The sequence below is a fragment of the Musa acuminata genome, chromosome BXJ2-5 (assembly GCF_036884655.1).
Source record: "Musa acuminata AAA Group cultivar baxijiao chromosome BXJ2-5, Cavendish_Baxijiao_AAA, whole genome shotgun sequence".
Taxonomy (NCBI): Eukaryota; Viridiplantae; Streptophyta; class Magnoliopsida; order Zingiberales; family Musaceae; genus Musa; species Musa acuminata.
The window spans coordinates 102,800-114,557 of NC_088342.1; the positions used below are offsets into that span (position 1 = coordinate 102,800).

General features: G+C 44.6%; 2 protein-coding genes across 2 annotated transcripts; one reads left to right on the forward strand and one right to left on the reverse strand.

Annotated features, from left to right (window-relative positions):
• Nucleotides 1-418: 418 nt before the first annotated feature.
• On the reverse strand, nucleotides 419-3,271 carry LOC135611942 (tubulin beta chain-like). The gene is made up of 3 exons (XM_065107591.1): nucleotides 2,718-3,271; nucleotides 1,566-1,835; nucleotides 419-1,327 (listed from the first exon to the last, which is right to left on the reverse strand). The coding sequence occupies exons 1-3, from the start codon at nucleotides 3,109-3,111 to the stop codon at nucleotides 642-644; spliced, it is 1,350 nt and encodes a 449-aa protein (XP_064963663.1). The 5' UTR covers nucleotides 3,112-3,271; the 3' UTR covers nucleotides 419-641.
• A 7,078-nt stretch (nucleotides 3,272-10,349) lies between these two features.
• On the forward strand, nucleotides 10,350-11,135 carry LOC103983708 (auxin-responsive protein SAUR71-like). Its single transcript, XM_009400979.3, has one exon. The coding sequence runs from the start codon at nucleotides 10,453-10,455 to the stop codon at nucleotides 10,882-10,884; it is 432 nt and encodes a 143-aa protein (XP_009399254.2). The 5' UTR covers nucleotides 10,350-10,452; the 3' UTR covers nucleotides 10,885-11,135.
• Nucleotides 11,136-11,758: the final 623 nt, after the last annotated feature.

Below are 11,758 nucleotides of genomic sequence, written 5' to 3' on the forward strand. Positions count from 1 at the left end.
GTGCTACTTGGTTCATGATCATTTCTGCCACCTAAGCCACACACCCTGCATTTGGGAGATGTATCTATGTTTCAGCTTGGCTTAGGGTGTTGAAAAAGCTTGGGTTTTTGGTCAACAAGTCTGTAGTGCATCAAGATTTTTCCACATTATATATGAGATTAATCATGATCAACCTAAGGTATTACAGTTCTAGCTACATATAAATGCCACATTATTTGAATCACTGTATTTAGGATAACTGAGATATTAATGCAAATTATAAACTCACTCATATGACAATTTTTGCATCAAGGAAGCCAAACAAAGGTTAAATCTTCTACCAACCAATACAGCCAATATATATATATATATATATATATATATATATATATATATATATATATATATATATATATATATATATATAACTCGCATCAAGTGACAAAGCTATGCTTGATTAAAGAGGTACACAGTCCACAGAAAATGGCATTGCACTCAAAACTCACGAGCTCTGCGCAACACAAATTTCACATGAACACACATTCAAACCATGTTTATAGAGACATACAAGCATGTCTTTCACGATAGTAGCATTACCAAAAGCCCAGCTGCAATTAACAAGCAAAAGAGAAACATATCATCTGATTGATACAACAAGCACCTCAAGCTGCCTCCCCTTCCTCTTCCTCTTCCTCTTCTTCCTCCTCGTAATCTTCCATATCAGCTGTTGCATCCTGGTACTGCTGGTACTCGGCCACCAGATCATTCATATTGCTCTCGGCCTCGGTGAACTCCATCTCGTCCATGCCCTCGCCTGTGTACCAGTGCAAGAAAGCCTTCCTCCTGAACATGGCTGTGAATTGCTCACTGACCCTCCTGAACATCTCCTGGATGGAAGTCGAGTTCCCAATGAAGGTGGAAGCCATCTTCAGCCCCTTTGGTGGAATGTCACACACACTTGACTTCACATTGTTAGGAATCCACTCGACAAAGTAGGAAGAGTTCTTGTTCTGAACATTGATCATCTGCTCGTCAACCTCCTTGGTGCTCATCTTCCCACGAAACATGGCTGAAGCAGTTAAGTACCGGCCATGTCGGGGGTCAGCAGCACACATCATGTTCTTGGCATCCCACATCTGTTGGGTCAACTCTGGGACGGTGAGGGCCCTGTATTGCTGGGAGCCCCTCGACGTCAAGGGCGCAAAGCCTACCATGAAGAAGTGAAGGCGGGGGAAGGGGATCAGGTTTACAGCAAGCTTCCGGAGATCAGAGTTCAGCTGGCCAGGGAACCGGAGGCAGCATGTGACACCACTCATTGTAGCAGAGATGAGATGATTAAGATCGCCAACTGAAGCGTAAAAAGAAAACATAAGAATGTATCAGAAACCTTAGATATCAAGAAACCTTATGATAAGACAACATAAGAATGTATCTACAGAGAACTATTTGTGGAACTCTTAGATATCAAGAAATGCATTCAATACAAAGAACATACTAGAACAAGTCATGTATAAACAACAGTGAAAGTATGCCATTTCAATAAACAATAAGATAGTTTTGATAAAATGCAGTTGTTTGTCACTTACAAGTAGGAGTTGCTAGCTTCAATGTACGGAAGCAGATGTCATAGAGTGCTTCATTGTCCAGGACCATACATTCATCAGCGTTCTCAACAAGCTGATGGACTGAGAGAGTAGCATTATATGGCTCAACAACTGTATCAGAAACCTTGGGTGATGGAAAAACAGAGAACGTCAGCATCATGCGATCTGGGTACTCCTCTCTGATCTTAGAGATAAGAAGGGTGCCCATGCCAGAACCAGTTCCTCCTCCCAGAGAGTGGCATACTTGGAAACCTGCAGAATAACATCTGAGAATTAGTACCCAGATACTACGGCTTTGCTGATAGGAAAAACAAGTGTGCCTTCTTTCTGAAGAGTTGGATGACAATGTCATTATGAACTGTGCTCCATCATGTGTACTCTCCTAAATATGACAAAGTAGAACATTTTGTGTTATTAATGTTGTGTGTGATTCTCTTATGGAAAGTACTTTAATGCAACCACATGCATCTACAAGAACCAAAAACTAGATCTTGTAAGGAAGAACAGCATGAAGACGGAAAATAAAAAGTAAACGCTAATCATATATATCATTCCAGTGGTCATGATTATATTATTGGTCAATAAATAATCATGTTCTCTTCGTGGAAAACTATCTCCAGCTTAAAATGGTTTTATGGAACCAAGCAATAGAACATAATTGACTCATTTTCAAACAACTAAATGCAATCAAAAGATTGGGAGACAAGGAAATAGGTGTGTGGATGATCTTTCCTTTGATAATTCACAGGCAGTTAAAAAAAAAATCATCTTTATTTTAGAAATCAAACACGATCCAACTTCAAGAAGCACATTAACAGAAAGTAAACATAAATCCCAAAGACCACTGTCAGATTCATTAGATCAACAAGCAAGGAGACCCAACATTCACAGAAATGGATAGATAATACAAAGATCCAAAATCCCCCTACATCTCTTCAACATCTAAAATGAAAACCTCGCCCCAAATCTGACCAGCAAGCAACAGAAAGTCTGTGATCCAGGAATCAGTCACGGATAAAAGAAAAACGTTCCATTTATCCCAAAAACTAGCTGATAAAAAAGCAAAGATTGATATAAAATCAAGGAACATCCATCTACAAGCATTTGCCCCAATCACGGATCCTGAAACCATACCTTGCAGGCAGTCGCAGTTCTCGGCCTCCTTCCTCACCACATCGAGCACCGAATCGATCAGTTCGGCACCCTCAGTGTAATGCCCCTTGGCCCAGTTGTTCCCGGCGCCAGACTGCCCGAACACGAAGTTATCCGGCCGGAAGATCTGGCCGAACGGCCCGGATCTGACGGAGTCCATGGTGCCCGGCTCGAGATCCATGAGCACCGCCCGAGGGACGTAGCGGCCGCCGCTGGACTCGTTGTAGTAGACGTTGATCCGCTCGAGCTGGAGGTCGGAGTCGCCTCCATACCTACCGGTGCCGTCGATGCCGTGCTCGTCGCAGATCACCTCCCAGAACTTGGCCCCGATCTGGTTCCCGCACTGCCCTCCCTGGACGTGCAAGATCTCCCTCATCTTCGCTTTCTCTGTCTACCTCCGCTACCCGGAGATCCTAAGGTGAATGCTGCCTGTCGCCGGAGAGAGAAGCGGAGGAGCGCAGCGAACGGAACGGGCGTTGAAGGATCGGAGGAGTCGAAAGGGGGTACATTTAGCGGGGTGATTCGTGTCCCGTCACCGTAGCAAGTCTTACCGATGGCCTGCCTTGCCGCCTCAGATAAAAATCCATTTAAACTAGTGGCACGAATTCATGGCTCGTTGTTCTTACGGACGGTGACTATAACGCGACGGAAGCCCTGCGTTGAGACGCACGAGGAACTAAACGAAGAAGTCACGTCACGAATCGGACGGTGGACATACGAAGAAGACTTTTATGCGGACGCTTCACCGACAGTTAGGTTGGGCCGTCACTACCGTTTGGAAGTTGGAGAGACGTTATTGTCGTCCTTTATATATATAAATATATTATTGTGGTGAAAAGAAAAGACCTTTTTTTTTAGAGACAAAAAAGAAAAGCTAAGAAGATTTTACTGAAATTTATAAATAAAATTTTCAAAAATTCTTAATTTAAACATATATATATATACATACATATATATAATAATAAATTCATAAATTAGGCATAACTCCCAAAAAATAATTTAAAATGATATGAACCTATTTTAAGTAGACCTATAGATGGGCCATTAATATTAATATCAGGAAGTGATATAAAGAAAGGAAAAAAAATTCTTTTCTGAAAATTATAAATAAATATTTAAAAACAAATAATTTAATTAAGAATAATACTTGTGTAGAGAGATCAAAGGCTGGAAAAAGATTCATGTGGTGGCTGTGATCAAGCATCAGTGGGTACGGACGGTCCTCCTGCAACCTCTATCACTTCTTCTCACCTAATGTGACTAGTAGAGCAATATAAATGAAGGAGATGAGAGTTGCTCCTCACCAAATCACTCACTCTTATCGGATGGCATCACCAAATCATCTTCGACCCTCGAACTCGGAGACAAAGTGGGGCTGGGTGGGAACAGTGGCCTCACATGGAGACATGTGCAGCTGACTCCTTCCTTTACAGGCAGATGCAATTGATCCCCGGAGTTGGAGCACATGCTGTCAGATTCATCTTTTGCCGGAGTAACAAGTTTGGAATCATCATGCTTGGATTTGACTCCAAGCTATCTCCGGCCGGCTAACCTGCCGATGCTTAGTCCACTCGATCCACTCTGTTTCTTCTGCTTGCCGCTTGTCATCAGGTGGGTTTCCTTGGGAATGCAACACCAGTTTGTTCTCGGGTTTATGACTACATTTACTTAAAGCTTTTTATCTGAACACTAATTCATGATCTCTGTTTCTGCACTAGTGTAATCTGAATCGTTGTATCATCATCTCAGAGCCTTCTCTCGCAGGCTTTACGCAAAGCTTGTGCTCTGTCAGGGAACGAGATGCTCACTAGCTTAATCATCGACGAGAACAATGGAGGAGAGCATAGAAAGCAAAATCCATCCTATTCAGATGTCAGTGCCGATTCGGAAAATTATTTATTCTAATAATTCATGGCTAAAGTCCCCAAACACAACCATTAAAGCATTCTCTCTCTCTCTCTCTCTCTTATACGCTTCATATTACTCCGTACTTCAAATTGATCTAAGCATCAAAGAAACTATGATGAGTATATTCCTAGTACTAATCTTCACGGAAATCATTTTAGTTGGGGTATCTGAGTTGAGAATTTCTGCTTTAAGGAATAAAAAGTTCGGGATGATGATATAAAATTTTCTCCCAATAATTGACTAAATCGGATCAATTTCAATACACCGTATTGACAATCGAAACAGCCACTAACATCTTTTTCATCTCTAATCTTCAATAATGGCTGCTCAAGAGCTCAGTTATTTGTGCTCTTGAGCTACTTCTGCTGGTCTCTCTCTCTCTGTATGTAGTTGGTCGCACGTCAGACAAGTTCTACTGCCTCCTGGTCGAATCTAAGAACTGAGACACGAATCTAAGGACAAACACGTTGACCGAGAATGTCACGTCAACCAATCAGGAGCGCCAGCGGACATTCTTGACGCTCAGTGACGCGTGCCGACATTAATCTTATCCACTGGACTTTTTGATATGATGGATCTCACGGTGACTTCTCAGCAGATTTATTCTCTTCTCATTTGAAGCAGGAATCAAACACAGAAGAGGGTTGCAGAAGAAAGAAAGAAAGAGAGAGAGTGAGAGAGAGAGAGAATGTCACACTAAGCTTTACGGGTCAAAACCTCCTTGACACATGCATGGAAGAACAACTTCCTAAAGAACAGCATCATCATCATCATCATCTGGGCTTGTAGATCACTTCGATGATTCGCCGGAACCGATCGACGTCGCATGGGATTCTCAGAACGCCAGGCTGATGGTTGCCGAACTCCTTCGCGGCCATGTCGAGCAGCATGACGATGCATGGGTCCTTGAACACCCTCACATGCACCACGAACCTCTCGGCTTCTGCGTCGTCCCTTCCGACGATCACCGGGACGTGTCCTCTCGGGACTCTGTCCTCCGTGCAGTCGCGGCCGGAGGCCAGTCGCTTGTACACCACCACCTCCTCCTTCCCTCTTCTCCAACGCATTCTTGCTTGCTCGAGACGAGCCTTAATTACCACATGAGCTCTTTATATAAAACGACGAAGACATTGCCGAGGAAGTCAATGGTTTCATACTTGGCGCAGTACTGATGTCTTGAAAAAAGAATAGAGTAATGGAGAATTGTCAAATTCGTTGACATCAGATCGACGACCGCATGCGCTAATGGATCAGGAGGTGATGCGAACCTGTGTGGATTGTGTTCCTGCTCATGGTAAGAGCTCGTTCGACATATATCATGAGATTCTGAGCAATACGATTCGCCGCAAACATCCAGCCGAACTCTCAGCTTCTTATGGTGTGCGCTTGAATCTGCACGGAGCCTCGTAGCTTGCACAACTGCTAAATTGCCATGGATCATCCTTAGAGGAGTGGTTGATGTATATGATGATGATGATCTTTCTCGAGTTATTGGTAGCATAGTGCATTTGCTAAGAGGCACAAATTTACCGGGTGATGATTGATTCTAACGTCAAAACTTGCGGCTGAGATGTCTCTAGTCTCACGCAGAAGCACAAGAAGTCGTACTATAAATGTCGAAAATGCTGACTCAAATGGAGTTGACGAGCTTAACACGTACCGAATATGATCATAACAGACAATTTAATGTCAATCAAATTTAGATTCATGCATTGGGCATTCTTGATGCTCATCGATTAAGATAGCAAAATCCAACTTTTCTTGTCCGGTCGATTGCCCAGACAGACCATCTGGTTTGCATATGAACGTGTAGAACCTTGGGTAATTTCTCTATCGATGACATGATTGAAGAGCTCACCAGCTCCTTCTGCTGAGATCTGAGATGTGGAAGAGATCCAGTTCTCGAAATGAATGTCTGCCGTGAAAGAAGCCAAAGAATACTAATGCTTAAAATCTAGGCATGTTCAACATCGAACTTCACAAGTTGGATCATTGCACATAAACAAGACAAATCTAGGCATGTTTATATTGATGTCATCCTTGCTATTGCACGAGGCATGTTTGTTCTGATTTCTTGCATTAAATTATATAAGGTTTCATAAATGTGTTTGTTCTATCAAAGAGAAGGGTGGTCATATGTGTTTGTGTGTATATAATCATCAAAAACAAATAATAATAAAAAAACACTCTTGATCGAGAAAAATGGGGTATATATGCCATTCATAGTCTCTACTCATAGGCAGAAAAACCATCCAAGAAACAGATTAACCTATCGAAAAGGCATTCGTTCGGTTCATATGAAACCAGGATTTGTGAAGTAGATTATGCTTTTGGGCGTAATTTTATGGCATGCATGGGCTTGAATGAGCTTCAAATTCTATAAGAAGATTCATTACACACGATTCTCTTAATCGAGGAATGTCGACATGCAAATAGCGGTCTTCGCACACCACACATAAGTCTTGTGGGCCAGTTGTGCCCTCAGATTCCCATCGATCAAGGACAAAACTCATCTTGCCCTCATTTTGGAATGTTATCATCATTATATCTATCCATGCAGCATTTACCATCCCCTTCATGCATCTAGACGACTTTTGCATGATCTCGGTGAGAAGACTCAGAGAGAAGCTACCACCAATAGAGTTTACAGTATTTCACATACATTGGTTGGTGATAAGACATCTGACATTGTTGATGTTGTCTTCCTTGTGCTCGTCTTTAGCACCAACTTGGAGGATAAATGCTTAAGGTGTTGACTACTGATGAGTAGTCCTTTTTTGACTGCTGCCCCAACAGTTCTTCCTAGTCGTTCATCATCTTGAATCATAGGTGGCTATCTATATAATGTACTCTGACAACATTATATCTTGGAATAGTGAAGGGGAAAGCAACTGCAAGCGACCAAACTGTGAGGAGCAGAACTCCAATGGCTCCATATCATTTGTTTCCTCTGCTCAATTTTTTTGGCTGAATGAACAAGGAAACAACATTATTTTGAGCCCACAGAAACTGGAAGACAGGGATTGATGCCACTGGTCCTCTTATCCATCGACATTACTAAAGCTTCCATTGTGTGCCGGTAGGAACCAGTCAACCGAAGACTTCATCAATAAGTCAGTTGCCATTAATGCCTCGTCAACCAAACCCAAGTAAATAGCTTTTGACGTATAATTGTGATCTGACTTTTGAACACTAACATCATCGCATTCGGAAGAAGAAAAAAAAGAATAACAGTGGTGGAGTCACAACTCGATTGGTGAAAATTTCTTCCAAAGTTCAAAAAAATATATATATTTGAATTCATATTCCACTTCAGACTTAATTACTTGCAAAGATTACGTTGAGGATTGTGAGCAAACGAAAGCTTATGAGTTGTTCGAGTGTTCAATTATAATTTGATAAGTTCAAAATAGAGGCATGCACCAAGAGATCGGTTTATATAATGTTTATTATAGGATCATCATCGATTACAGCTTTGCTAATCCAAGTTTCCCTCGGATGTTGTCAGTATCCAACTTGAATAGACTTGGTATCTCAAATCCCGATCCATCGAAAGTAATGGCCATGTCACTTTTCATAACTTAGAGCTCGATGAAGATAAGTATCGATGTGATGATACTAGTGAGATAATGTTACATATACTGACCCGAAAAGAGGCTTTATGTACTGGAGTGTCTCGTTACTATCACTGTTATCGAGATAGGGGGTTGATTACAGTGGCTCCTCAGATTGCTTGCATGGAGGCATGTGAGCTGAGGCACCGTAGGTGGAAGGTTGCCGTCATGCCGACTCATATGCTTAGCCGATACGCATTACAAGGGAGGCAATGGCATGACAACAAAACATGAAGTGGACATCGTGTTTGAGACCTCGCAGATCGCCATTAATGATTCCCCGGTTCCTGTGTGGCATCTTAATCAGGGAAGGAGAAGGGAAGGAAACATTCACAGCTCACCGGTCCACAACGAAGAGAAGTCGTAGCCTTATCTTCTCATGACTACTACACATCCAATTGATCTGGTTGTCAAAAGTAGATTATATACATTAATTATTCCGTATCGTACCCGTCAGCATGACGCAAAAAAAAGAAGAAGAAGAAGAAGAAGATAATTTATGTTGGGATTTAACTTTTTTTGGGGTAACATTATTCTCGATATCATTCGATGAATTGGCCCATCGATTCTGATTCTGTTAACTGTGCACTATTGCCTGCCGATTGATTGAAGAGAGCGAGCGATGGGACCTACGCGGGGTCCAAGGTAACATGGTGCTGGGTAAGTCCGGTACGCCGTTAGCTGGAAGGGGCAAAAGTACAAATCATCGCATCACAAGTACCACTCACGCTTATACACGGATTGGGTAGCGTGTGGTGGCGGTGTGGAGATCCGATTGCTTTCGAATTCAGCGGATCGGGAAGAGGAGGTAGCGGTCACGTGATGGATCGACGAGTCACGACACTCACCGCTGTGACGGGCCTCACCAGTCCCGAAGCGAGTGCTCCCGCGGAAATTCTTTCTCAACCTATCCCAGCTGATGAGTACTCGACTCCACGTCGCTTGTTCCCTCGTTCTTATTGGGCGTTGGGCCGTCGAAGTACGTTTTCCTGAAGTTCCGAGGTCGCACTCGACCACGGCCGTCCGATGAGTGGCTAATCCTTCGTGAATAAGTCCAATTACAGAGAGCATCGACGGGCCAGGAGGCGGAGGTCGTTTATTCCGAGCGCGACCAAGCGGCCGGAGGACACGCAACACGCGCCGTTCGCGACAAACAGGTGGGCCCCGAACGCATGCCCAATTGGCCACCAGAAAGCGCGTGGGGCCGACGTTTTTACGGTGTGGGCTGCCGTGGGTCCTGCTATGGTAGGATTCCACGTCAACAGGTCGGTGCTCATCGTACCGGCGACAAGGCGCTCCAACCCCTCCCCCCCCCGGCCCCCGGAGAGGGGGAACAGAAGCCACGGGGTCCACCGAAAGGCTCGGAACGGCAACCGCCCTCGTATGTCCCCCAAACCACAGCTATGCCACCGCAGCGTGACACCGTTTTTACACTGCACTCCTAGCTTTTTCTGTCGATAATTGGCCAATCCAGCTTTGGCTCGTTCATGAATCATGTCATCGGTTTGGCATGTCAGGAGAACAACATCTCGATGTTGGACGCGAGCAAGAAGAATCTATTTGTGTCCAAATGTTTACCTCCTGCAGCTGATACTCAGCAACAGTCTGCAGCAAACCATATCTCCACATCATCCATCACGTAATTTGACGTAGCTTGGGGTGAGGAGAGCGGGGAGGGGTGTTTTGGTCATTTGAGGTCGTGCCTCGTGTCGTGGGGTGATTGACGGCATAAAATGACCAGGCCGAGGCCCTGGGCCCCAGCGCGCTTACGGTCACCGGACAAATCGGACTACGGAACGAGCGACGCTGAATCGGAGCACGTACGATTCCCCGTTCGCCTCGAAACCACGACGCTGTGATCCTTTCCCCCATTGGACAATCGCCACGTGGTTCGAACAATTTTATGGCCGTTGTTCATGGCGTTTATTGTCTAGTTTACGACAGCGGAACCCAGTAAAGTCTACTGTACCTGCAAGTACTCCTCGCTCCCCTTCACCGGTTTATAAAAAAAAAAACTCGAGAATTAGTTACTAATGTTAATATACCCAAAAAAAATTAAATGCTATAAATACCCGGTAGAAGACCTCCCATTGCCGCTCCGTGCCCTTCTTCTTCTTCTTCTTTGGTTTGCGGAAACCCTAACCCTCTTCGATCGCTTCCTGTGTTGCTGCGGGTGTCGCGATCCTTGCAAGGGGATGAAGCGGATGACGCGGCGGCTGTCGAGGGTGGCTGACTCGTCGCAACATCCTGCGCTGGAGGACACGAAGGGGCCTCACCAGGCAGTGAGGGGAGGGGAGGGACGGCAGCACTCGCGGCGGGTACCGAGGGGCCACGTGCCTATGTGCGTCGGGAAGGAGATGCAGCGGTTCGTGGTCCGGGCTGAGATCCTCGGCCGGCCGGCCTTCCTCGAGCTCCTCCGCCTCTCCGCTCAGGAGTACGGCTACGAGCAGCAAGGCGTGCTCCGGATCCCCTTCCCCGCCCCGCTCTTCCGCCGCCTCCTCCTCCTCCTCTCCTCCTCCTCCTCCTCCTCCTCCTCCGATCCCGCGCTGGAGGAGCTCTTCCGCTCCCTCCCCGACGACATTCCTCGGTCCTCCTCGGCCTCGCCGGCCCAACTCTCTCTCCGCTAAGGCCTCGGCGCAGGTGAAGGCTCCTTTTTCCTATTTTGCCCTTCTCGATGCTCGTATACATAAAGCGTAAGAGGAGGGCAGTTCGGGAATTTAATATTTCCCTTGCATATAATAATTATTATTAAGATTATTGTTATTTCTTCTGCTTTTAAAGGAAGGAAATTGAATCAAATGATGTAGTTAGTGAGGGAACTGCTTTGAGATACGTGTAATTTTGAGATGACGTCTATGCTAATGTGACAATTACCGTAGAGCAACAGAAGCACAAGTGGTAAGGAAGGCATTCACCAAAACGCAGATGGCAAAGCTTCTGTAAATAAGACCAGTGCTCATAGTAGTACACTATAATACTAGTTTTGTGGTAGAGAAGGGCAAACTAAGCAAGCAAACGAAAGAATCGAAGGACCCATAACCATAGTTCCTCGCTACTCTTACGATCCATGAAACAGACAAATTGTTGATCATCAACAAACTCATACATGTGTCCTTCGTAGCTACGGTCAGTAAAAGATTGCCATTTCTTGAAGCGTACCAACACCTAATGTAATAGGAAGTCACCTACTCACTCCATAAACCCATCTAGAAAATACCAGTGAACTTGTTTCGATTCCAACAAAAGCAACTCAAAAAATTAACTCTAAACTCGATAAAAAAAAAAAATCAGAAAATAATAAAGTCGCTCCATTGGAATCCAATTCATTTTAGCAATGGAGAGAAGAATAGAGAAGGACCATCAGAGAGGCTACATCAACATCCTGAAGCGACCTCATCAAGTGGGAGGAAGACGAAGCAGCTCTCCGTTCCCCTCGACACCCTCACCTCGAGCTCCATCTAATCGCCTCTCTCTGGCCCCTGATGGTGATAAAGAGAATTG

What these genes read in the sequence shown, in the direction of transcription:
- LOC135611942 (XM_065107591.1), bottom strand. Translation starts at nt 3,111, where the DNA reads ATGAGGGAGATCTTGCACGTCCAGGGAGGGCAGTGCGGGAACCAGATC. An exon ending in GAACTGCGACTGCCTGCAAG is followed by an intron (nt 1,836 to 2,717) that starts GTATGGTTTCAG and finishes GTTATTCTGCAG; the next exon opens with GTTTCCAAGTATGCCACTCT. An exon ending in GAAGCTAGCAACTCCTACTT is followed by an intron (nt 1,328 to 1,565) that starts GTAAGTGACAAA and finishes TTTACGCTTCAG; the next exon opens with TTGGCGATCTTAATCATCTC.
- LOC103983708 (XM_009400979.3), top strand. Translation starts at nt 10,453, where the DNA reads ATGAAGCGGATGACGCGGCGGCTGTCGAGGGTGGCTGACTCGTCGCAA.